At 32.9% G+C, this 27,211-nt stretch overlaps 3 protein-coding genes across 11 annotated transcripts in view; 1 reads left to right on the top strand and 2 right to left on the bottom strand.

Annotated features, from left to right (window-relative positions):
* The window catches only part of LOC117116881 (glutamine-rich protein 2-like), a 29,182-nt gene extending 11,696 nt beyond the window's left edge, over positions 1–17,486 (bottom strand). For 3 of the 5 annotated variants that reach the window (XM_033261000.1, XM_033261006.1, XM_033261024.1), the window contains exons 1-7: positions 16,925–17,486; positions 10,161–10,265; positions 7,037–7,132; positions 6,441–6,584; positions 5,969–6,019; positions 4,061–4,231; positions 3,234–3,371 (exon numbers count right to left, since the gene is read on the bottom strand). In XM_033261000.1, the coding sequence (XP_033116891.1) occupies positions 3,234–3,371; positions 4,061–4,231; positions 5,969–6,019; positions 6,441–6,584; positions 7,037–7,132; positions 10,161–10,265; positions 16,925–17,317 (1,098 nt within the window). In that variant the 5' untranslated portion in view covers positions 17,318–17,486. The remainder of the gene's footprint in view (positions 1–3,233; positions 3,372–4,060; positions 4,232–5,968; positions 6,020–6,440; positions 6,585–7,036; positions 7,133–10,160; positions 10,266–16,924) is intronic. The other 2 variants (XM_033261032.1, XM_033261015.1) reach the window with 2 other exon arrangements.
* Positions 5–2,353, bottom strand: LOC117116908. Its single transcript, XM_033261043.1, has 2 exons — positions 1,923–2,353; positions 5–598 (listed from the first exon to the last, which is right to left on the bottom strand). Exons 1-2 carry the CDS (start codon positions 2,016–2,018, stop codon positions 368–370), a joined length of 327 nt encoding a protein of 108 aa, XP_033116934.1. The 5' UTR covers positions 2,019–2,353; the 3' UTR covers positions 5–367.
* Positions 17,487–17,776: 290 nt separating the features above from the next.
* On the top strand, positions 17,777–24,368 carry LOC117116852 (N-acetyltransferase 9-like). Of its 5 annotated transcripts, none has more exons than XM_033260987.1 (7): positions 17,777–17,906; positions 18,272–18,381; positions 19,336–19,395; positions 21,514–21,594; positions 22,651–22,710; positions 23,075–23,169; positions 23,425–24,368. In XM_033260987.1, the coding sequence occupies exons 2-7, from the start codon at positions 18,285–18,287 to the stop codon at positions 23,548–23,550; spliced, it is 519 nt and encodes a 172-aa protein (XP_033116878.1). In that variant the 5' UTR covers positions 17,777–17,906; positions 18,272–18,284; the 3' UTR covers positions 23,551–24,368. The 5 variants fall into 5 exon arrangements, with proteins under 5 accessions (XP_033116878.1, XP_033116853.1, XP_033116846.1 ...); XM_033260962.1 differs by lacking the exon at positions 19,336–19,395 and adding an exon at positions 20,329–20,388 and having other exon boundaries at positions 17,777–17,914; XM_033260955.1 differs by having other exon boundaries at positions 17,777–17,914.
* Positions 24,369–27,211: the final 2,843 nt, after the last annotated feature.

The following is a 27,211-nucleotide window of genomic DNA, read 5'->3' as shown; positions in this document are numbered from 1 at the left end:
CAAACCATATATTTTTTTCAAATATTATTATTATTACAAACAATTATAATTTTAACTTATCCATAGAGAAAAGATCATCCAGTCATTTTTGTGGCAACCCAGAATAACTCTCTGTCTATTCTAATAGTATTCCGGCTATTCAGTTTCTAGTTGAACCATGGGCTAATAACCCCAACTTTCTAAGAAGCCACTTGTTAAAGTCATGTATTCCCAGACAAATTTAAGCTGTCCGCGCTAACTTCTGCTATTATGTAAGCCCTGACTACACTAGGTTTTAACACCTCTATGTCTAGATATGTCAGGGTGAACATTATCCCCAAACTAAACTCATCTCTTCCACATCTGTTCTCCTAAAAAAAACAAAAAACTAAACATCTAAGCTATGATCTTCCTGGCCTACCATACTATCCCCTACGGGTAGAATCTCTAGATCTGTTGCCTGTCCTTCAAAGGAGCTAAGTTGCTTCTTGACACTGCTGATGCTCTTGCTGATGTCTTTCAGTTTGGTGTTGAATTCTGCCGTGATCATCTGGATCTTGTTGTCAAGAAGTCTAGTAATGTCGTCTTTTGTGAGTCCTTGTTTTTGTAACTGTTGGAACTATCCAGACGAAAAGATGCATCGACATTTTGGTACAGTGAATTATCTTAAGTACTAAAGAATGGTAATTCTATCAGATTATAATTAAGCCAAAACAATTGTAGTGTTTCATAAACTAAAAGTATGAAGCCCTGTCCCGACAATCAAATTTTATTTGACAAACATGACATGAAATATGGTCAAATAATGAGCATATAGGCATATCATGATACATTATTGGCATACACCAGTTTTTTGTTAAACAAAATTGTAAATTTCAACAGGGCTTTGTTTAAATTCACAAGTGTTTCAAATTTGATTACAGATAAAAATTATTTTTCTTTCACTAGCTATATATAGCTATATATATATATATATATTTATATAGATTAAGGATTTTGAATATTTTAAGCATGGAGGATATTTTTAAAGTATATCGACTAACGTTAGGTTTTAAAATAATGCATGGCCAACGTCCATTGTCGTTTAATAATCTTATGAGATCAAATGAAAGCTTTTTACTCTGCCGAATAAATATTATTATTATTATTATATTATAAAACTAAAAATGATAAGCAAGTTTAAAACAATATAAAGTCAATTACCCACCTTCCATGCTATGTAACCATAATCACTGAATTAATACATAGTATAATCTATAATATTATGTCCAGATTAGGCAAAACTTTTTATACCTTGTTTTGTGAACTTATTTTTTTAAGGATCATCAGAGGAGGGCAGAAAAACAATAAAAATAAAATTTTGGTTTTTTTATTTAGCCATGAGTTTTGCCAAAATCATCCAGACGGTAGAGAAAATAAAAATAAAAGTTTATTGGTGAATGTAAACAGTGTAGTAATGGGATGGCTAAATACTTTAAATTTATATGATTAGGGAAGAAATATACATATCTTATTTTTGGAGATTTCAAGGCAGCAGCAGCATTATAAAAATAAAGAAAAACTTTTATTTTTTCTTGAAATTGCAATTTTTCTGTGGCAACAGGTGCACTAATAGGCCAAAAATAGAATTTAATTTTTTTTTTATTCGAAAGTGACAGATGGCGGATTCACTAAACAAGGTATAGGAAGTCTTAATTGTTGGATTACCAAATTAATAAAAAAAATTACTATATAAAAACTATTAATCACAGTTGATGGATTGTACACTATGAAAAAATACCTGGCCACTAGTAAATCCATTTACAATATCTGCACAATATGATAAATAACAGGAAAAGACCTATAAAACTCGGAATTCTTATAACAATTGAATTTGATAAATTCTACAGCATCAGAAACCATAGTTTGCTAGCCTTAAATAGCTGAGGATGATCGCTAATTACCCTGCGGTCCATCTCGGCCATCAGCTGAGTCTTTGTCTCGTTAACTAGGGCTAATAAGTCATCTAGAACCTGACTAGAATCTGATGTAGTATTCATTCGCTCCTGCAAATCTAGTAGAGATGCCTGTAAAACATATCAAGAGGTATACTAGTTTTCTTTATAATAGAATTACAATATCAAATATGCATTTCCTGAAACTTACTGAATACTGAATTTACTAAATATGTACTATTATGATATAAAGTATAAAGAGACCATTTGAACCAAACATGACAGAAAGAGGTTTCTGTGACATTCAAAAATTATTACATAAAACAATCTTATTTACATTAAAAAGTATTTTCCTGTTTAAATTATATACATTCTTTCAATTTTTTAGAGCTATTTTGTACATATAGCATATTGGTTGTCAATGAATAAATCTTTTTCATCTTAAAGTCACTCAATTTTATCAAGGTATTTACGGTTATGGGAGCTTTTGTTTGTCATCCATTTCTTTCATAAATTTTATGACATTTTTATTAAATAATGGATTACTCGAAAAAAATCTTTATTGTTAAATCATAAATCTGCATCACATATTAATGTTGATTATTCCAGGTTGTATTTAATCCTTGCTCAAACTTATCTTGACTAGAGGTGGTTCATTCAAAGTTTATCATTTTTGCTCTTAAATATAATTTCTTAAGATGAAATTTATTTTTTAATTGCACCTAAAAAATAACTAGTGTAATCTAGTGTATAGAACTAGAATTAGGTCGTCTGAAATTCAAAGGTTAATAAAGCGTTCTTTTGCTGAAGTCTCCCAATCTATACACAGTTCTGTAACTAATACAATAAAATAAACATGTAATTAAAGCCAACGCAGTGACTTACAATAGAACTCTGCCAATGTAAACAGTTGTCTCAAAATGCTTGAGTCAAATTCATTCATACAAACGTTCATTCATGTCAGACAAATAAACTTACTTTTAGATAGAGAAATTTGAAGATGGTAGTTTGCATAAGTTTTCCCCATATGTTTAACTAAAGGGTATTATACATGTAATAGATATGCTTTTTTCATTTCATTTTCAATGTGTTAAGAGTTAAGTTGATTTGTCAAGGGACGGCCGAACTGGTAAATTAAGTTTCATGTACAGGTAATAGATAGTAAACAAATGAATGACACTTTAAATATGATTAGGAATAAAAGACACCCATAAGATGTTATAGTACTTAATTGAAATTATCAAATCCTACTCTATACACTTATTCCTAAAGGGTATAATTCCAAATGGATTTGTAAGACTTTCTAGAAAGAACGTTTACCTTTACTTGGCTTTTAGAAAGAGCATCCAAGCGTTCACTGAGAGATTCAAGCTGACTGGCTAGATCTTCAGGAATGTCTCGTTGACCAGATAATAATTCTTTGATCTCCGAAAGGTCAACCTTAGTTGGCATTGTTTCCTACAAAACAAATGAATAAAACATATCACTGAGATGAATTTTGAATAAAATATAAAAAATAAATTTTTTTTAAACACTAATATTTAGCCAGCTATAATAAAAAAAATCAAAACAGGAATATCTAAAAGAAATTTACATCAATAAATATTGCAATTCCACATAACATTTGTATAATACACATTTAAAAATTAAATGGTTAAAATTATTTCAAATTCTATTATATTACAAGGATTAATATTAAAGGAGTATTAGGGAGCTTTTGGTTTCATGAAGCAAGGAATATCTATGTCAATTATTTTTTTGTGCAATCCAGGGGAGGGCATAAAAATTGGTCGGAGGGCCAAAGTGAACTTTTGATTTAGCACAGAGGGCCGCACCCAAATTTGATGTTCCAGTGATCTTCCCAAACCTTTTTTTGATTGGCGGGCTGCAAACATTGGGTTTTTAATTCATTGTCGCGGGCCGCAAAAAAATCGCTGACTGGCCGCATCCGCGGGCCGCACTTTGCCCACCTGTGCCTTAAGGTTAGGTTGTGGCTCGATTCAAATCTATGTTGTCCAGAAACCTAAAATAGTATATGTATGATCGAATCCATCTTATGGTCGTTATCGCATGAATAAAAATCTCCCTAATATTGCCTATTACAACGTTTGCAAGATGAAGTCTGCACAACCAGCAGTATACACTACCTCTAGTGTTTTAACTCTGTTGTCCAGTTTATCATGGTCGCCTCGTAGCTCACCAAGGTCACGCAGAATTTGTTGAATTTCCAGTGATGGGTGGGCAGAGTGGCCTGAGCTTGCCGTTCCAGGCCTTGATGATGGAACTGGTGAAGGGGGAATAGTATGAGGCTCTGGAGTCTGCAAAAAAAAAGAGAAAAAAAACCAAAAAACGATTTTATAAGATAAGCTGGTCTAGTGTACAAATCTGGCTCATGTGCACTTTAACAAACACATTGCGTCTTTCACAAGGGTAGGGGGAGGGGTTTACCCACGATGCTCTGGTTCATTTCAGTCTTTGTTTGATTGTAGAATAAACATTTTACTAAAGAATCTCTCCATACAAAAATCACCACAATGACTGGAGTTTTACCACCTACATATTTATTCATACTGTTCTTTTGTATATAATTTGAAAACCTTTCTCTAAGGGACATCCAACAAATTTTGTTCTTCCAGACACATTTTCTTTTGAGTACATCGACAACCAAAAATACTGCAGATTTTATGTGCCCTTAACTTTTATTTATTTTTTTTTGCTTTGGCATTTTGTTTTTAAAGACTAGCCTAGGTCTCTACAACAACAGTCATGCATCAGTTACAGAGCACATAAACAATAGTAACTACGTAGAGTAAAATGCCTATGCCTAAGGATGTCGCCCAGTGGTAGTTGCCAGGTTTTCATTTCAAATTTCGCAAAAATGGTGTATACTTCATTTTTTTTTTTTACTATACCATATTGTGCTTCCTGCCATTTGGGAAAAAATCCACCAACATCAAGTCAAGTAGAAAGTAACATCAATCATTACCACAATCATTAAAAATCGTCATGGTTACACATGACATTCAAGGTTAAATACACAAAATGATTTTGTGAAGTACAAAAATAATAGTCAATCAAGATAAAAAACCATGATGGTAATTATAGATAAAGAGATTCTAAAGTAGAAATTTCTACCTATAATAGTCCTCTAATAGTGCTTGACCTCTAATATTTGTGGATGAACATGCGACGCATGTAATTATCAAGCGGACAGCCACGCAACCACATGCAGAGATTCATTGCAAACCCTCTTAACGTGCGTAGTTTTAATAGAAAACTTGTATAATTCATTTTTAAATCAATCATTATTTGACGTATGTATTCTAAATATATATCTTTTTTCAAGACAGTGATAAATTTCGCTTTTAAAGCAATCAATCAGAAAGGTGTTATGTATACTATGAATAGTAAAATTGTTCTTTGCCTGAAAACAGATAAAACAGGTAAAAAAATAAATTTAAGCTTATGCACTTTACAGCCCCTGTAGTTCAAAAACTAAATGCATAAAAAACCAATGGCTAAGTTGTGAGAATGTTAGTTTGTTTTAAATTAACCAATCTGAAAAAAGAAAAATGAGCACTTTCCAAAAATGGTACATTACCACCAGGTCATAAGAGTAATTTGGTTATTTGATGAATATGCAAATAAGCAATGACACATGTATGTTAATAACCACTTATTACCATCACAACTACATGTTACAAATCATGTATCAACAAATTAGTATCAAAATATACATGGAACATATTTAAAGCATGCATTCATAATTTTATGTGTTGGAAGCACACATCCACAAATTTACGTGTTAAAAGCACACGTCCACAAATTTACGTGTTGAACATGCATCCACAAATTTATGTGTTAAAAGCACACGTCCATAAATTTACGTGTTGAAAGCATGCATCCACAAATTTATGTGTTAAAAGCACACGCCCACAAAATTACACGTTGAACATGCATCCATAAATTTATGTGTTAAAAGTACACATCCACAAATTTATGTGTTGAAAACACACGTTGACAGATTTACGGTATGTGATTCATTGAGTGTTTACCTTAGTTTGCACATGGGCATCATGCATAGGCATTGTTTGAATTCTCGTAGACTTGAATTAAAAAATTATGTTAAAGAAAAGAAAAACAATTAAAAAAGTACTCATTTATTAATTTTTTAGAATTAAATGTCAATTTTTTTTGCCCTATATTGCAAGTGATTCTTATGAAGAATACTTTCATTGGGTAAGACTGAATCAGGCATATTGTTTGGTTAAGACAGTCACATTACACATGCTATGGACTTGGAAAAAAAAAAAATTTTCACAACCAATAAAAACTTTATCCCCCTTACCCAAATCTACAGTATTAGCATACTTGGTTAAATAATTATAGAGCAAAACAAACACACGATCAGCAATGCTAAATGAATAATTTAGATAATGTAAAAACAACTGTTTGTGAAATACCGTAAAGAGCTGACACTAAAATAAGCCAAGAAATGTGCTCAATAATATTTCAGAGTTCACTTACTTCATGTATTGGTGTTGTTTGTGATGTGTTGTCGTAGACAGCCACAGGCTCAGTTTGGATTCCCTTGAGGGCGTCCTCCATCGCAGGCCATGTAACAACTGTTGCTGGATCTGGCCACACATTCAGTTTGTTATTGAAATCATTCTGTCACAGAGAACATGTAGATATATTATTTAAGATAAAAATTAATTTAATGAATAATATTTAAAGAGCAATCAATATTATTACGCTACTTCACTTCAACATTAACAGCATAACTTTTGTATTGTTGTTTTCATGATTATATTTTAACCAAGATCATTCAGCTCCTCCATAGAGTGATTTATTTAAAATTTTTTTTATTGCAGCCATTAATGATATCATTATATTAACATTACCATCATCTGCATTTACCATTATCATAATTATTTATCATTATCATTCTTATCATTACCATCATTCCAAATCATTCGGCTCATCTGTTTAGTGATTTTTGTTTGCAGCCGTTATCATTATTATCAACATTATCATATTTATTATCATTAGCTTCATTATCGTTCTTATCATTTCTATCATTATTATCACTATCATCATGATAAATAATTTTGATTTCCCACCATTAGTGACTGTAACTCTTGTATCTTGTCAATGGATGAAGTTGATTCCTCCAGCTTTCTGATCCTCTCATCAGCATTCTTGCATTTCTCTTCAACCTGTGTAACCAATCAGAAATCAAGAAACACCAATTACAACTTGTGCACTTTTCACAAAACCTGCTGGCAATCATTTGCACGGACCTTAGTTTTGACGTTTTGACAGTAATTTGGAACATCAAGTTACCTAACCAAGCAAGCTACCGTAAAACCTCGAATTGAAGCCCTGGGCTTCTTTTGGTTTTTTTAGGACCATTGGATGGGTTTCTTTTTTTTCGAGATGGGCTTCTTTTCGAGATTACTTTTGTAAACTAAAGAGTGGAGGCTTCTTTTCAAAATGAATGCTATCAGTTTTGTAATTGCTACTATACAACATTTTTCAACTATGGAAACCGAAATTTAATTAATATTTTTTAAACTTTAACCATACTAAATACAATAAAATGATACTGATACCAACACACTACAATTATAATCAAAGGTAACGTCAGTCTATATGTAAGTACTCTCACGACAGAAGCATATATTACTACCTAGATTAGAAGCCCATGGGCTTCTTTTCGAGATTTCTTCTGAAACCTGAAGGGGAGGGGGGAGGTATTCTTTTCGAGATTGGCCTCTTCTAGACTAAGCCCATGAGCTTCTATTCGTGGTTTTACGGTATATAATAATTTATTGGTATTGCCACTGACCAAATAGAGTTTAATATACTCTACTGTAACTTAGCAAGTGAGTTTGTGTAATTTTGTCTCTTTATCTAAAATGGTTGGCTCTCTCAAGCCTTATGTTGGAATTGGCATTGACGTCAAAAGTTATTGGTATTTATCGACCACATAGGGTTTAATATAGTTTCTAGTTAATTTGTGTACTTTTGTCTCTTATCTAAAATTATTGCCTTTTTCATGTATTAATGTCGGCATTAACGTCATACAGTGGCCATACAGTATGTACCAAACCATATTCAACAATTTCATTACATATTTGTTTCAAATAAAACACACAGAAAACAAAAAGTTCAAATAGAACATACAATTTTAATACTCAGAGAATAAAGTTGCAACGGCACGACGCAAATTAAGTTACAGCTTCAACCTCTACGATCAAACATTATAAAACTTTGTCTGAAAGCTTTGCCCACACTATGTATGACAAATGTCTTGTGATTTGTCCATAGTGTGGGTGTGATATGACATCAGCATGCCCATATATGGATATGACATAATCATGCGCATATATTGTGTGGGCAAATCATGCATATACTTGTCACATTAAAACTTAATAATGTAGGCAGATCTTAATATCTAACTCACTACAATTTACTTAAGTTGCAGACCTCTACTATAATATGGACTTATGTATTTTGGTATTTACTGTATATAGTGCCTTTCTAAAGGCAAAGCACTTTGTTTTCCCTGGTCTTTGGGTCCCAATGCTTACTAAAGTGTTGTTGCTGCCATATTGGCACAGTAGCAGGCAACCACACCAGGTACCCATCATGTATTTTTGTCTGTCGCCTCACTTCATTACTTGAATGGATTGTTTGTTAATTTTATTTTGTTGTTTTTTTTGTTTTTTATAAATTCATTTTTAAAAAATTTTTATTTACAGTTAAACTTGCCTAAAAGTCGACTGTGCCTTAGTCGAATAAATTCTAAGTCGATCTTATTTTACATGCCAAATTGTTGTGTTTTCCATTAATTAACAATCTTTAAGTCAAATTTTATCTAAGGTCGAACAATATTTCAATGGCATTTTGGATTCGACTTTTTCAGTTCAACTGTATTTTTATTTTTCTTTACAAGTTTTTTTTCAACTTGATTCATGGTCTGCCTACTTTCAGCGCCTTGATATATACAGTATCATACCATTACCAAATAAAATATATTGTACTGTATAATACTATATTATATAAATGAAAACTAACAATTTATTCCTACTTCACTATACCATACTGTAGATAGTAATTGTGACCCTGTTTCTACTTTTTGTGCTTTTATTTTTATGTGTTACAAATTTTAAGCCATCCTGATATTGTCATATGATTGCTGTTGGATGCGATATTTGAAAGAAGAAATTACTTGTGTGGTTTTAAATTCATATTGAATGCATGTTCTTAAATTAATGAATTACAATGAAAAATTGTTAACGTAGTCTATACAACATCACTAATAATCAATTTTAATTTTGTCTCAATTCTAAACCAAAAATGATGAGAATGCGTGTAATCTTTAAAAACAAAAAAGATATTTCTAGGAAACATTCTAGGAAAGATTCTAAGAAGAAAGTGCATTATACAAACCAACTGTAGCCCATGTCTTATTTTATAAGATTTATATAGTGCACATATCTAATTATAGAAGAACTGCCTCAAGGAGCTTTTTCCCTGTCACTGGATACAATCAATCCTACGCAATGTGCATCCTACTACGCTCCCTAGTTGTGCGTAATCAGCACTACTAATTATTTTCATTCTGAATCATTCACTGCCTCTCAGGACACCGGGTCATACTAATTACCGTCAACAACCGTCAACTAGCGTTGTTGATGGTAATTAGTATGCGTGTACAATAATACGAATTACCGTCAACAAGCGTTGTTGGCGGTAATTATGTATGACCCAGGGTACCCACTTATACTCCTGGGTGAAGGGAGGCTAATGCAGAAAATGTTGCCCTTGGACACAAGCAATGTGACGAGCATCAGTCCCGAAAAAAGGACATCCGAATGCTTCTACAAAAGCCATCATATGGCTAAACCATAAAAAAAAGCCTAAAGCTAATAATAACTAAAGGGAGGTACAAGTATTAATTAACCCCTTCAATAACAAATTAATTTAAACTTTAAAAAAAAAAAAAAAAAAACATTAAAAATATAGCAATTAACACTAATAATAATTACACTTACAGCAGATAACAGAATTCTTTTATCAGCTAGAAAACTAATACAGTACGTTCTAAAAGTTATTATACTGTATAACAATGAGATAGTTCATAGGTTTAAGAAACCAATCAATGGCAATATCATGCATAAACAAAATGGAACAATAAGATGATTTGTTAGGGTAGAAAACAATTAAAATAATTCTCACCGCATTAATCAGCTGCTTGTAACTGTCCAGCTCTGATTTCCAACTAGATGTTTGGCCTTTGAGGTCATTGACCTCTGACATCATATGTTCCATCATACTCATAAGCTATTGGGATAAAATAATTGTAAATCTGTGAAACCTGAGTTACGTCAATCTAGGTGCCTTATGAATAATCATGCTCTACTAAAACAAAATTCGTTAATGGAAGGACAATAATTAAAAGCAAACCTTCTATTGTAAAATACTCATTAATTAAAACATCACGAAGTATGGAGGAGTACATTCTCGACAGTACTGATTTTGAAGGATCGTCAATAAAATTTAAGCTCCGTTCAAATACACTCCCTCTCAAACAGCGAACTAAAAAATGGTCTAATGATCAGAGTGACACTGGAATTTGTAAGGTGTGCAATGATAATTCCATTGAAGACATTGATCATTTTCTGCTTGTATGCCCAGCTCTTGAAAACATTAGAAGGATGGAAATATTACACTTTAAAAATAATCACTAAACTTTCACCACATTTGGAATAAATTTAACTCTTTAAATATTACAGAAAATGTATGTTTTATACTTGGCAATGAAAATGAATTATATAGAAATGAAATTATTGTGGGAATAGATAAATTTAGCAAATCATTGTCTAAAAACTTGTGGAAATAAAGGTCATTATATTGATTGCATGCCTCTACCTCATAAGTAATCTTTTGTGTTGTTGTGTTTTGATTTGAAATGTAATTTTTTATGTGCTTATCTGTATCTTAATAATGTAATAATTTGTTAACTTTTAAAAAAATTAGTATTACTACAGTACAACTGTACTTGTATAGACTATATATTTTTAATGTTGTTGTTTTATTTTAGGAGATTTTGCTTAAACACCAATACAGTACTGTATACTGTTATTGTATAATTGTTTTGTATAACTATTAGTTTCTTTAGGTTTTTCTCATTGAACACACCAAATTGTTGTGTGCCATGAAACAAAAGTGTATGTTCAGTTGAATAAATAAATAAATACTGTACTTTCATTATTTGATCCTTTGAAATATTAAGCAATATATTTTTATTGATTCTTATGCGGTATTTCCAAATTTTACTATACAGACAGTATATTACTACAATACCAATGATATTTATTTATACAACTAACGTGCATCTTTCGCTGCACATTATTAATCTTGATAATTTCATCCACATCCAATTAACTGTCAGTACTATAAGCCATATTCAGCTGTATAGCATACAACTCAAATAGGCATCCATTTAACTCTTGTGTGGAACCTTGCAATGTCCATTTCCTAACTGGTGCACTAAATAGACTTCGAACTCCAACTTTTTGATTAGAAACAAAGAGCCATACGGCTTCACCCCCTACCTCTACATAAAGATCAAACAATTTTAAGTAGATAATTTCTCATTTTAATTTTTCTATTTTTTTCTATATTTTTCTAAGACTTGCAAATAAAGTAAGCAATAATTGCAAAAAAAAACTTTGCTTACTACTGAATTATTCATCAGAATTTTACTTTAAAATTGATTATCAGCATAGGCAATCATTAACTGACAAAACGTAAAGAAACTGAAGCAGTCACTCCATACTGAATACGAAGGCCGTGTGTGATGGGCGATTTCTTTTATACACAAGGGTAAAAAAGTAGAATTTCTGTGACCTTCATCTTGTTCTTTGACGTTTCCATCCTAAAATTAAATGGTATCTTCCTTCGATTATTATGTACTATTCCGCTAAATATTATGATGATTCATTATTTAGTTTTTGCGTAATCTTGCTAACAGACAGCGGTGAATACATAACTTCTTTTGGTAGAGGTAAGAACTTTAACTACAGTAAGCATACATGAGGCGTGATGGGAAGTATAGCTGACATATCACATTAGTTTTTTTTGTGATTAACAACACTTCCTTGAGAAACATAGCAACAAAATAAGCCCAACTGATAAATCAATAATTGGCGTCTTGTCCTTAAATACAAAGACGTCTTGAAAGCACAACGTTTAAAAGTACAAAGTACATGTTCTTAATGTATACAATCCAATCTAATTCACAAATCAATTTAATCCCATTGACAGATATCAAGAGGACAGATTTATAAATTCATCCTTCTCATCAACAAAAAAGAATAATAATAATTGAGAAAAATGTATGTCCCCATCAGGATTCGAACCCAAGCCCTTTCGATTATGGTACGGTTCGGATACTCTACCGGCTGAGTTATGAGGCCAAGTGGTATACACCTTCGGATATTCCCATTAGAACACATTTATTCTCAATGTATTGTGTAATAGTATGCAACGGATAATAGTAAATCACATGAATTGAAAGTAACTTGGGTATGGTGTATTAATGAAATTATATTATTACATTCTTTTAATATTATATTTTTCTAAATGATATCTCTTATATCTTTTGTGATGTTTTTTGTGTGTTGAGTGCTGCCTTGGAGAGCCACATGATAGTGGCACTTTTGTGTACTTTTGGTTATCCTGAGTTGGCAGCACTCTTTGTTTTTGTTTGTTTTTATTGTCTTTTTTAATTGTAATTTTGATTGTAATTTCAACCCGAAATAAATTTGAATTGAATTGAAAAAGATGATAATATTTGAGAAAAACATCACTCCTGGAAATTATATTTACTTCTGATGATCATTAATTTTTTTTTTTAATTGTTTTTAAACGTTTCTTTTCATTCTTATTTTTTATCATTTTAAAGACTTAGTGCATATAGATTGTCAAAGTTTAACAAATTTATTGTTTTTCTTTTATTGAAAAAAAAATCATTATCTGAAAAAAACCTAAATTGCACAGTAGATTGGTGATAAAAAAAAAAATAAATAAATAAAAAAAAATTGTAATTTAAGTGAATTGAGGGAATTTAAATGCATTGTAATTAGAAATTTATAAATTTAACTGTATTTAAAATGAACAATTGGGACAAATGATAAACAGAAGTTTTTAAACTTCCACTTAATACATTCATTATTATTTGATTACACATATTGATGTGACTATATTTTGTTATTTGTACTGCTTACAACTAGAAATAATCTTTATTTATATGGTACTAGAGTTTGGTAATAAGATCAAATCCAATACCAATTCTATTTTTATAAGTTTAATCTAAAATATTAATTTCAAAATATAGTCTGTAATATATTGAGACTCCAAATATAGGACAGCATAAAAGAGTGTTTGTCATGGTTACCATAGTCACAGATACTACAACAAAAATGCAACGACATACAGTAAATAGAATTTTGTACACACCATTAAATTTCGAACAATAGAGAGAAATATTTTCTGTCTTTCCCTTCAACAAACAAAGGCTACAGTATCTCAAAACATGGCAAAAATAACAATATCTAATTATATACACCAGACTCTTTGTGTTCTACAGGGTGGTAAATGTTTTTAGAATTATAACACTCTGATCACCAGGGGTTTGAAAAAATAGTACCAGCCACCGACTTTTAAGCAAATTTTAACACTTTTCAGAAGATTGTTGAGAGTGCGCAACTGATCAAATTGTCATGTAGCGAAAGAACTACAAACATTTTTAGCTTTACAATGTTACCAAACACTTTATTCTAATCACAGCCTGTGACCGTAACAGTAAAATGAAAATGACTCACTTTTGGAGATTTACACAATTTCGTACAACGAAGCTAAGATAATCGCGATTTCGTGAAAGTACATGTAAATCATAACCTCTCTCTTAATGTAAAACAAACAAATAGTGAAATACTGTACTTACGGTCCAGATTGAATATAGTGTTCAAATTGTTAGTAATGTCGGAAATTACCCCATCTATCAGATTCCATAAAAAAGAACTGAAACACGGAGATCTCTGTGGTTGGCGGTCAAACGTTGCATTACCAAACACAGATATCTCTGTGTTTGGCAGGCAGAGTGCTAAAAGGTTCTCTACACAGTTCTTGGATTAAAACAATGGCATTTGGGGTTCCTTTCAAAACAGATTTACAGTATATTTAGTTATGTCATTGCCACAAATAATCTTAAATGTCAAATAAATGTAGTATATTTATCATAATGCCTAAGATGAAGGCATATTATGCTAGTGCTGTTCAATTAAGCATGTGCAAAGGAATGTGAAAGATCAGTTTCTTTATTCAGATTTGAATTCCCAATGAAGCCCCAGTGGCCTAGTTTGTTAAGGCATCTGCATACAGCAGACAGAAGATCCTGGGTTCGAATCCCGGTTTGCTGGGAAACTTTTTTTTTTTCACACTCAAAGATTCCTCTTTTCCCATTCAAAGACGCATAGTGACTTGAGAGACAGGAGTCCCTACTTTTCGAATAGTGTAGCAAACTTTGAGAACACACATTAGATACAATGTTTATCTTCATGACGATTATTTTTCATTATCTCAGTTGACAATCGTCATGACGATAACATGTATACATTTCAAAGTTGAGAGATCCAATCAGAAAACACCTGATTATTCACCTGACTGAGTTACTTGTTACCAAGGTGATCATAATATAACGCCAACAGCTGGTTGTAAAATTAGCCAATGGTGTTGATTAAGGTGTTAAATCTTATGAGGGTGCGATTTTTTTCTAAGTGAGTGATTATTATCTGTAGCATACATTTCAAAAGAAAGAATAGAATAAATACATGAATCAGGTAAACAACTTGTGGTATACCACCACATATGATAAGATCTGAAGAGAACATGAAAAATTATATAAAATAATAAATTTTTTCAATTATAAGGATTACAAAACATGGAAAAATTCTAGTGGAAGTCAACCAATAATATACATACTGTTTGTAACTTTTATATTTAAATTTAGTATTGGCAGGTTATGACTTTTTACCACAGAAGTCCTTAAAAATAAATACTATCTAGTGAATTTAAGGACACATGCAAAGAAAACAATTGTTTCCATATTGAAACTAATTTTGTTTTTAACTCATATAAAATAAAAAACTAAGATGTCAAGACAGATTTTCTTATTTTAAATTTAAAAAAAAAAAAAAAAAAAAAAAAAAATTCAATACGCAAAGTGAAAATACTGTAGGCTACCAAAGTTCATTTTCTATAAAATGTGGTGTCTAGTTGTAAATTTAGATTAACATTATTCCATACTTCATCTGCATTAGGCCAAAAAATTTCATGTTCACATAATTTAATTATCTTATCTTATTTAAAGTTAATGATTCAAGATTCAAGAGTTTTATTGTTCTGTCATCCATTTAGATCTCCACTTCAAACTAGGCCCTACTTATGAATACGTAAAAATAACATCAAAGTCAACAATCAATCATTATCATGATGGTCCTACCATATTTATTATGCTTTCTATATCATATAGGACTTTCAAGTTTGTAACGTTAATTGGGGGAGATTATGGAGGGGTGAAGAGAAAGGATCCCAGGCCATTATATGATGGTAACAAACATACAATGACAGATGTAAAGTATATGACAGAAATATAGTATATGGCAATACAATTTATAACATGAATAATATAAAATATTTAAATTATAGTTTGCTGCATAGCAGCATAAAACAAATAATAATAAAAAAGATATGTTTATGTTTTTTGATATTCTCTATTGTTTCTCTTGTGATTTTAATGTTTTATGCGAATTGGACCCTCTGGGAGAACAGTAACATGTTACTGAAGAGCCCAGTATAAAAAAACAAATAAATAAATAAATAAAATAATTATGATAACAGTGCTCCAATATACCGTAGGAACAAATATTGTTGTTATTTGAGCAAAATTATTATTAATCTCACTATACTACAGTAAGTCGATACAAAGTTACGAGATAACTATATAATCATAATTGATAAAAGTAGCATTTCCAGACAGTAAATTTTAAGCCTCCACTTATTTTTAATCAAGGATTTAACAGGCATAATGACAGATATATTGTAACTGATGTGTTGTACAAGTGTTTAAGCTGTTCTTTTTGACCACTTTAAGTACTGATTTTCAGTTGTAAGTATGGTCTAAGTACAGAGCTCACCCATGCCCAACCTGAGTTGATGACCATTTATTATGTTTCAAGGGCGCATGATGCATTACCAGTCAGCGTGAATGACATCAGCAGCAGTAGGGCTACTTAAACATAATTTGTGTTAAAAGAAATTTATGTGAATGTGATGGTGCACCAATATGAATTAAAAACTCTCCCCATGAACCCTGTCAAAATTTTTTATTCCAGGACCCTGATCGAGGATCTTGTCAGGCCCTTGGTTCAGACCTCACTATCAGACATGTGGACCCCTCGCCGGCAAATTTCTGGAGCCACCACTGCCCATGGCGCCATTGGGATCGGACCAATAAATAAAATGGATTCGTATTATATTTATTCTTATGTAATGTATAAAAAAATCATTCATTTTCATTCGAAATTATTTTCCCTTCTAAGAAAGATATCACCGATGTGCTAAACAGATATACATCTGTGTAGGACAATCCATATATATTATAAAAAACTTTAATGATGACAATCTTGAGATGACACCCTAAACAAAATTTGGGACATCTGATTTCTCTGATGAGAAATTCATTCATTCATCGTAGTTTCACATTTTATGAATTAAGTGGATCTGCACGACGTGTTTTTTTCCCATATTTACTTTATTAATAAAAGAAAGTATGTAATGAAAACATTATGGTTATGGTTTAAACGTGCCTTAGTAATTCAGAATCATGTTACTATTAGGACTACTGTATGAAACATTAATTATATATAAGTATTTACCTTTGATATTCCTTCTTCATTTGCAACTACTTTTTTCTGAAGTTGCATTAGCTGCCACATTTCAGAAACTGGTTTAACACTTTCAGTTGAAGAACTTCTAGTTCGTTCCAACAAGTTTTCATTCGATGGTAATGCATTTAGCGACTCAATTTGTGTTTCCAACTTTGATAATTTTTTCTCAAGTTCCTCTTGGGACTGGAGAACAGTCTTACTTTGTGAAATACCACTTCCATCTTGCAAATCTGACTGAGAAAGTTCAGTTTGCAAGTCTCCGAGGTTTAGATTCTCAACTATCACAACCAGCAGTCGGCGGAGAGCATTGTAGTTGACCACTTCTGGTGTCCCTAAGGACAAATCTACAAGTTCCACGAGACTGACAGTATTGGAAGTCATATTAAAAGAGTTCTTTTCGGTTTAGAAAATTGAAACACTTCTCTCATTTTAACTATGACAAAAGTTAGCCCTGATTATGTCAGACTGATGTACATTACCGTTGCCCACCACGTCTCCCCGTCACAACAAACAACACAGGAAGTGGCCGGCGAAAGAACGACAGACAGAGTGATTGTACACATGTTAAGTTTACTTATATGATTCCGCCAAAGTTCTGTCCATAGCTAAAAACAAAAATATAAGTTACAACGTGCAATAAAATATATTTTTCTAATATAAAATAATCTAAATAACTATATTTATAATTGAAGTTTCAAAATTGTAATTCAGGTGAGGATATTTTAATAATAATATTGACGATCTACTTTAGAAATCTATCATAGTAACAGGTAGGTAAAACGGCCTAGCAACAGAGAGCGTCTCAGAATGTCAAGGGTCGTGCAATTTACAATTCAACAGCGCCATCAACGTTTAGCAGCACATGTTGGCCACGAAAAAATGTAAACAAAAATATAAAATAATGCGAATCAACGAAAAGTGTCGAATTATTGGTAAACGCGTAATTCTTGTACCTTATAAAGAAAGTCATGTAAGTAGGTAAGTATTCAAGACAAAAAAGAAACATAATTACGAGACAGCTAGAGTAGATGATGCTGTTAGCCCTCATCAGTGATCAGTGCTAAAACCCACGCTGGATATGGCCCGGGTAACCTGCCTAAGTTAAGCTGGCCTATGCCTAGGTAGGTTAGGAAGGATATGCGGCGGCCTAGCTTAAGCTTAGCAAGGCTGCATCTACTAGTACTTAGCAGATTGTTCCAATATATTTAAATGGAAATTCATTGACAACAACTAGCAAGTTTCTTGAGTTTAATTTTCATTTATTGTGCATTCCTCAAATTTTAAAATTAAATGTAAAGTTTAATTACCAAGTTTGAATATGTATCTACACTACAGATATCATTCATGGATGATGTCAGAAGAACTGCAGGAACTAACAGCCTCGGAGCCCTTGACCCTGGAAGAGGAATACCAGATGCAGAGGAGCTGGCATGTTGACGAGGATAGTAAGGCTACTATGCGTAAAAAAAGAAAAACAGTTGTTGATCAGCCTTTTTTTTTTTAAAGTCGGTACAGAGGGAAAGACGATGTTTTCATGAGTCTTAGCAAAATTTTTAAAAAAAATAAAGTGGTCGGGTGGGAGAGAATGATCAACACCTATTTTTTTCCATGGCCTGAGTATGAAATGTGTTAATTTCATTATAATTTTCTTTGATGACTTACACAGGTCAAACGACAGCTCTTTTGCATCATGCCGATGATATCAGTTAACTCCGCTGCAATGTGGAGGTAACTCTGTAGATCATCGCGATTACTGATCCAATATTCAAAGTTATTAACACCGTTTACACGGCTACTTAACACCTATATCATCAGACAAATGCGATCATCACGATGGTGCTGTGTAAACATGGCTAGGTTTAAGTGTGGGTAAAATAAACCTTCGCTTCATTTGGTGGGTTGAATGTTACGGAGGTGTAGGCAGGGGTGCGGCAACCTACAGCCATAATATCGACGCTGTTTCAAACAGAACATTCACCTATGGTTCTGGCGGTTGAACAAGTCTTTCCGGATGAGGACTATAAATTAAAATTGTAGGTTCTGTGTACAAAATGGCTCATGTGCACTATAAAGAATCCAGTACATCTTTCGAGATTAGTAGGGGGTTACCCCGGTATAATACTCGTCCATATAGCTCCCTGTTGTGGACAGATGAGAGTAGCAGCTTGTACCGGTTTACCAGCCAGCTCAGACATGAAGAAACTCTTAGGGGCAGGAAGGTTACTATGTGAGCTACTGTAGTCCACGCTTTGAGTGCTCTGGTCTTCATGAAATAGCGCTATGTAAATGATGGTTAAAAGAAAAAAATAAAATAAATAAATGTATAATCATGTTATAATAAACAAAAAGTGGGGGTGTGGTGGTAACTTACCGTGAATACATTATTTATTATTTTTCAGAATGTACTTTCATAGTCTTAGATAAAGTTAAACGTCAGCAAGAAGGAACAACTGAAGAAGGTTAGTACATCCACTCCGATTAAGACCTGTCTCTTATACACATCTTTCTTGTACCTTATAAAGAAAGTCATGTAAGTAGGTAAGTATTCAAGACAAAAAAGAAACATAATTACGAGACAGCTAGAGTAGATGATGCTGTTAGCCCTCATCAGTGATCAGTGCTAAAACCCACGCTGGATATGGCCCGGGTAACCTGCCTAAGTTAAGCTGGCCTATGCCTAGGTAGGTTAGGAAGGATATGCGGCGGCCTAGCTTAAGCTTAGCAAGGCTGCATCTACTAGAATAGCAGATTGTTCCAATATATTTAAATGGAAATTCATTGACAACAACTAGCAAGTTTCTTGAGTTTAATTTTCATTTATTGTGCATTCCTCAAATTTTAAAATTAAATGTAAAGTTTAATTACCAAGTTTGAATATGTATCTACACTACAGATATCATTCATGGATGATGTCAGAAGAACTGCAGGAACTAACAGCCTCGGAGCCCTTGACCCTGGAAGAGGAATACCAGATGCAGAGGAGCTGGCATGTTGACGAGGATAGTAAGGCTACTATATGTAAAAAAAGAAAAACAGTTGTTGATCATCCTTCTTTCTTTTTTTTTTTTTTTTTTAAAGTCGGTACAGAGGGAAAGGATTTAGGGGGGGGGGGCCGGCCCGGCCCTCCCCCTTTTGGGAGGTAAAAAAAAAGGGGAAAAAAAGAGAGAAAAAGAAAAAAATGATAGCCCAGAATGCCTCGAATGTTATGTTCGGGCGTCTAGAACACAAAAATTTCGCGGGGGCGTGCCCCAGACCCCCTACGACAGTGTTGTCTCAATTGGCCCAACTTTCGGCCCCCGCTTCCGGCCCCCCTTTTGGACATTTCTGGATCTGCCCCTGAAGTGGGTGTGTGGTGGTAAATTACCATGAATACATTATTTATTATTTTTCAGAATGTACTTTCATAGTCTTAGATAAAGTTAAACGTCAGCAAGAAGGAACAACTGAAGAAGGTTAGTACATCCACTCCGATTAAGACTCCTTAAAATTATATATGAGATGTATTAGTTAAAATATAAAATGTAATAAAACAGGTAGCAAGGTACCTCTTAATCCATAAAACTCTTTTCAACCTGTAAAGAATAATATCCTCGAGGAGAGCTGATCATTTGTAAACACTTGTTCTGTATTTTATGCAAATGGAGTGGAGTTTTTAGTGGTAAGTAAAATCCTTATAGACATAAATCATTTTAAGGCCCAACTGACAGATCACAATTAATTGTAGCTATATTGCTATAATAATTGCATAATATTGAGAAACTCATTGGCCTCAGCAGGATTTGAACACAAGACCTACTGATTTCAATTTGAGTGCTCAGCCAGCTGAGTTTTTACTTTATTAAGAAAAAGAAAAGTTTTAAATCCCAATCAAGACCCAACGCTACATTTCGGTTGCTGTACCAGCTGAGATCTTCATTAATGAATTCTCTTTGTCCGTTAAAGTTATAATATGAATACTAGAGCGCTAACTCAAATGCATTCGATGTTCGAAATATGCAGAGCTGTGTGTATTTACTCAACAAGATGGCTGCCGTACATCCAGTCAAAATATGCCTATAAGCATCGTTTTGAATGGGCCCCCCTCAATTTATCCTTGAGAATTTTGATTACAAAAATAAAACTCATCGTTGCTGTGTTGCATTGTAGCGCATATGATTTCGATTTTCATTGCTCATTACTTTGTTTAATATCAGATACTCCACTTGACCTCTTTTTGGCTATGTTATTTTCATAATTTATTAATATTAGTAATAATAATGATTACTGAAATGATAGCTAGTCAGAGGGCTTATTTTTATGATTATTATTATGTATACTGAGCCTGAAGGTGCCACTTTCCCACGGCAGCCATCTTGTTGAGTACACATGCATAACTCTGTGCTTCGTCGCCCAGTCAGTTCTAGTTGTTTAATAGCTCTATGCTCTGTCCAAAGTATAAAATAATTGTATGTGATAAATTTGTGTGGTGTGCCCATAAATGGGTATGATGATGTCATATTACACCCAAATATGGCATATCACATTTATTTGTCACATACAATTTGATAATGTGTACAGACCTATATTTTGTTTATCAGATTGTATGTGTGGTGATGTGAACCTGTTTTTAAATGATCAAGATGACAGAAGTACAGCAGAAGTTGAGATCATGATCGCAGGTTAATACTATAATGATTATATCAACATTGCACTGTAGTATATGCGCTATGTTTAAAAATTGTTCCATTACCCATGTACCGGATGAAAGGAAAGTAGCTAAAATTGTGCCAATCTATATAAGTGGCGATGGTCAAAATATTGAAAATTATCGTCCGATATCAATTCTACCTTGTTTTTCGAAAGTATTAGAACGTGTACTTTATAATCGTCTTGAGACGAATAACTTTCTATCATATAAGCAATTCAAGGCAAAACTGCCCCACTGACCTAGACAGGATTACTGCAGCAATAGATAATAATGAATATACACTAGGAATATTCTTGGATCTATCAAAAGCATTCGATAAGCTTGATCATGATACTTTGTTAATAAAATTAAGCATGTACGGTATACGGGGGAATGTACTACAGCAGCTAACTGTATTTAACAACATTGGTCTCCCACAAGACTCTATCTGGGGACCACTATAATTATTTATTGTGTATATGAATGACCTTGCTATGTTTCAAAAGATGATACAAGCCTCATTTACACAGATACAGATGGTAATCAAGCTGCATACGTTATTGTTTATTTTTGTTTGTTTATTTAATCGTTATTATTATTATTTATTTATTCATTTGGCATTACATAATTAATAGTGAGCTCGGTAAGGTATCACGATGGCGATGGACTAATAAACTTTCATTAAATATTAAAAAAACCTTGTTGTGCCTAATCTGTGTACTGAAAAAATAATGGCACACGGTCAATCCACTTAGCTTAGCCAAACAAGGCCTGGCATCATAGGCCTCGTATGGCATACCCATTAATCAGGCCGGCCTGACCGCTTCCAGTCTGTCGGCGGGAATTTAACACATCCCCTACTCTGGCTCATGGTCGATAGCCTCCAGTTGTTTCAGACTAGCCAATCGAGGTCAAATGATCTGCTTGAGTTGGCTCGTTGCGGCTGGAAAATAACATTCTAAAATCCGTATCTTCTGATTTACATCACATATGACACTATAAATTCTAATTTTTTTTATAAATAATTTTATTGCTTTGTTTTTTTCAGAGAAATTATGTAGAGGCAAAGGATTTGGAAAGGAAGCATTGTTGCTCATGATGCAATATGGTAACAATAATGTTGAAAAATATAATATATGAGGTTGATAATGAGGAATGTATGTTGTGGATGAGAATTGTACAGGACACAAGTAGATGGTTTCAGTTTGATGGGGGTGGGGGGCCTTCACCCTGCAGTGGGCTGACAACAGCTGAAATAATAATGATACAGTAATGGTGGTTTAGTCCTTAAATTAAGGTCCTGGGAGTATTACTAACAAGAAAATCAATTCCGCTGGCCAAGCCTAAAAAAGAAATTTACTCATTGAGCATTTTGTATGAATAGATTACCCCTTTATGATGCAGTGGGGAATACATAAGTAAAATTGAATTACAATTTGTTTACATTAACAATACCTTTCACTTCCTTTTAGGTGTGGAGAAGCTAGACATTAAGAAGTATACAGCAAAAATTGGTTCAAAAAATACACCAAGTCAGGAGATGTTTAAGAAGTTAGGCTTCAAACAGGTAAAGTATAGTATTTCCTTTAAAATTTATGGCTTTCTGACATTATTATAAACATAGCCTTTTCAACTTTTGCCATCAACCTTACAAATGGTTGGGGTAAGAAAGTCATGCCATGAAAGAATTATGATTTGTATGTACACTAGTTAACTGTGAAATAAAAGGAGGGAAAAAATGATAGAGGTATAATTATGCAAATTAGAAATTGTGTTAAAAACAGTTGGATTATTATATTAAAACATTCCTGCTTGTTTTTAGGTTTCATTCAGTGAAGTCTTTCAAGAAGTTACCCTAGAGTTTGGCCTTGAGGCTGCTGAAAGAGGCCAGCTAAAAGACTCAACAAAACACATGGAAATTTTAGAAGATTACATAGAGAAAAGGTGACATCTAAAATTCAAACCAAGGTGTCATAACAGAGATGTAAATCAGATCTTGGTGAGAATACGTAGGCACCGCATAACACAGCAGGGAAAAGAAGACAATTATTTCATCAGGGAACTATGCTTTGAAAGTAAACATTTATAGTCTGAGATTGATATTTCTCAAGTGTCTATGCTTCTAACTTACTCCATCTGTGCTGGGGCTAAGTAGTTTTGGGAACCCTGTGAGGAACCTTGAAACTCACGTCAGGGAATATCCGGCACCGCTACAGCTTCAATTTTGAAGAAGCCGCATCAGAAAGATTTAGTAGGAGACAAATGTAACTCCCATAGAATGCACATAATGCATATTTATATTCTACGCACAGGCAGGGCGGCAGTGTTTTTATTCTAAATGCGTTTGGCCTAGCCAATAAATTTACTAATAATAATAATAGTAGTGTAGTTTTATATAGCACACATGTCCATCTAATGCAAGATGCTCAGGGCGCTTGTTATGTGGACTAGGAACTCGATCATTGACTTTCTTCGCCCCTAAGAGTCCCTTCGTGTCTGTGCTACCTGGTAACCCGGTACCAGAAACTCTCGTCGTCCACCACTGCTTACTGCTTATGAACTATAGAATTATCTCTTTATTATTGATTTGGAAGGAGTAATTGTTTGTTACTTTAATCAGAGTAGGCTTGTATTTTACTTAAAAGATGTATTGTCCCTTGCTAATGTCAAAAAATCATAAAAAATAATTTTGAAATAAACTTGTTCATATTGCATTAGCATACAAATTATTAACTTGTGCATAAAAATTAATGAATTTAAAATATGTGTACCCTTATTTTTAAACTAAAAAATTGAAATAAATTTTTTTTTAAATACATTAATTTCTATGTTCAAGTTGATATCTTTTATGTTACTTCAAAATAGGCAAGTTAATTTCAACAAATATTTCTATGATTTTTTTGGTATTTAGCATCTTTAACATAAATCATGTATTTTGTTTCCTCAAAAATCATCAGTTACAATTTACCTTTTGTGTTTGTGATTCCTTGCTTGGATGTCTCATCATTTTTGTTACACAAACCCTGCCAATACCATATTACCTACTGACAATCTTGATTCTGATTGACTTTCCACTATTATCCACTAATCACCAGATCCGACAGAACTAAGTTATTATTTTATAGGATTTATATATAGCACACACATCCAGAAAACTGCTCAAGGTATTTTTACCCCCTGGTCATTGGATACAGAATTAATCATAAACAACATGCAACCTCTCCCTGTGGAGTATTCCTAGATATGCGTGTAATCAGCACTACTCATTAGATTCCTACCAGGTACTCCTCATCAACTCTTATATTTTAAATATACAGCAGTAAAAACATGCATATATTTCAAGTTTGCGGGATGACTTTTCGCTGGAGGTTTTTGCTTTGATAGGAAAGAAAAATGAAAGGCTTTGGGATTACAAATGAATTAAATACCCTTGTATACCAAATATACAAACAATAAATAGAATTAACAATGGTATGCTGTTATGTACCAACAAAGCGCTTTTGGGCTCAGGGTGTTAGATCGAGGACCCAATGGGTAGGAGCAATTTGAGACCCCTAGGGGGCTCTCGTGGGCCGCCCTCATTAGTCATTTACGGTAATGACTGAGAAAGAAAACAAAAAACTACAACTACTTTTTTATAATGAAAATGTTTATTAAGTATAGAATTGCCTTTATAACATGCATACAACAAACCCAGAGATAAGCTTTGCATGGCTATTATAACTGGACATGCAACCGTTAAGTGCAATGACCTATGTACGGTGACTTAAATACCAGCCAATTTACACATGCTATCTAGGCCCATAACCAGAATTCCTAAAAGGGTGACCTAAAGGCTGAGGGGCACTTTGGAGCCAAAAATTCCCTCGTTAGGGGCAGAGTACTCAGGAGCTGGGGCAATTGTAGTATTTGCATTTGCCTTCTTTCCTTTGTATTATGTAAGTTTATTGCTGAATTTGTAAGTTATTTACTTATTTAATTCTATTATTGCTGAATTTGTATAATTATTATTACTTTGTATGCTAATTGTTTATTATCTTCTGCAATATTATATTCTCTAATGTATAACTTACTTTTCATTACATGTTATATTTCATGGAAGTTAATACATGTTCTTTTGAATATTAAACTGAATTTTATCATCATGTTGATGCAACAGAGGGGATGCTTTGGATTATCAGATGTCATAACCACAAAATGGGGTTCAAACCATTGAAACCCAGCTGGTTACGGGCCTGCCATCAATATTTATATAGCTTTAATATAGTACAGAGTTTAGATCAACTTTAAACAGTTCCTACCACCAACAACAGCACTGTACTTAGTATCAAGTTAGTTATACTTATATATCGCCTCAAACAAATATGCTAAGTATTTTAATAACATACCTACCTATAATAATAGTTAGAAGAGACTACGGTTGTTAGGAAAAATTCCAACTAATAGAACTAAATTCTATGGAGTACAGAATCATTTTTTTTTTTTAAGTTTTTATGTTACATTAGAAGTACACACTATTTGTTTTAAATTGAAATATACACAGGGTCAGTTAATTATACATCAATATTATTTGTATTTAAAAATTTCAATTGTGAATGGCCATTGGACCTTTCTCGAGTGTCAATCAAAACTAACAACTGGACAAACAGAACAAGGCCAGGAATGCGTGCTTGTTCTACAAACGCATATTTATGCACAATTTTGTGGCAAACCAGTCACTCGTCGCAAAAATTAATTTTTAGTTATTAATACAGAGGTAAAAAATGAAAATTGGAGCTTGAAAATGAGAGCTTTAAAATGGTAAAAGAATCACTTAACATAAAGTCTGAAAAACAATATTTAGGAAATCGGCCGTTAAAGTTTATGATTTTGGGTATTTCTCGGGCAGAAACCATCATTATTAAAAATTGTTGTTTTAACATTGAAAATGGGGAAAATAACAGCAGTCATTACCCATCCATCACTGGCTAGCAGACAATAAGAAATTTTGATTGCTCTATAATTATACATACGAGATCACCAAATTATTATAAATTGTTGTTTTAACATTGAAAATGGAGAAAATAACAACATAGCATGATATATCTATATAAAGGTTAGTTTAGTGTAACAAAATAGATTTCAAAAATTTTGACATTTCAGCTGGTTTTGACCATTATCTGTGAAACACGATTTGCGATGAGTGACTGGTTTGGCTTGTCTTTTGCCATATTTACCCTACTGTTTTTGGGACCTTTGGGACAATAACCAAATGGCGGGGTCTACTCGAAAGGTCCATAGTGTGATTCGGTTTCATAAGCCGAGCCAGGTACAACTATATTGTAGCACATTTTACACAAACCTTATACTGAAATACAAGGGGAAGTATATACATATGTATTAGTTATAGATCTTACCCACACTGTCAGATATGTCTGTTCAGACTATGAAGTTTTAGGTGACAAATTCATGTGATTTGCCCATATATGGGCATGATATGACATCATCATGATGACCACATATGGACAAATCACATAAATTATTCCATTAAAACTTGCAAATCTGAATAGCACTTCAGACTGGGATGTTAGCATTTTCTATGAAAACTACAAAACTTAAAGGCTTACAAC

The sequence above is a fragment of the Anneissia japonica genome, unplaced genomic scaffold (assembly GCF_011630105.1).
Source record: "Anneissia japonica isolate Jap-2015-1 unplaced genomic scaffold, ASM1163010v1 scaffold287577_len299045_cov155, whole genome shotgun sequence".
NCBI classification, from domain to species: Eukaryota; Metazoa; Echinodermata; class Crinoidea; order Comatulida; family Comatulidae; genus Anneissia; species Anneissia japonica.
Note: the sequence above shows the minus strand (reverse complement) of the source record. Positions and strands in the feature narration are given on the sequence as shown.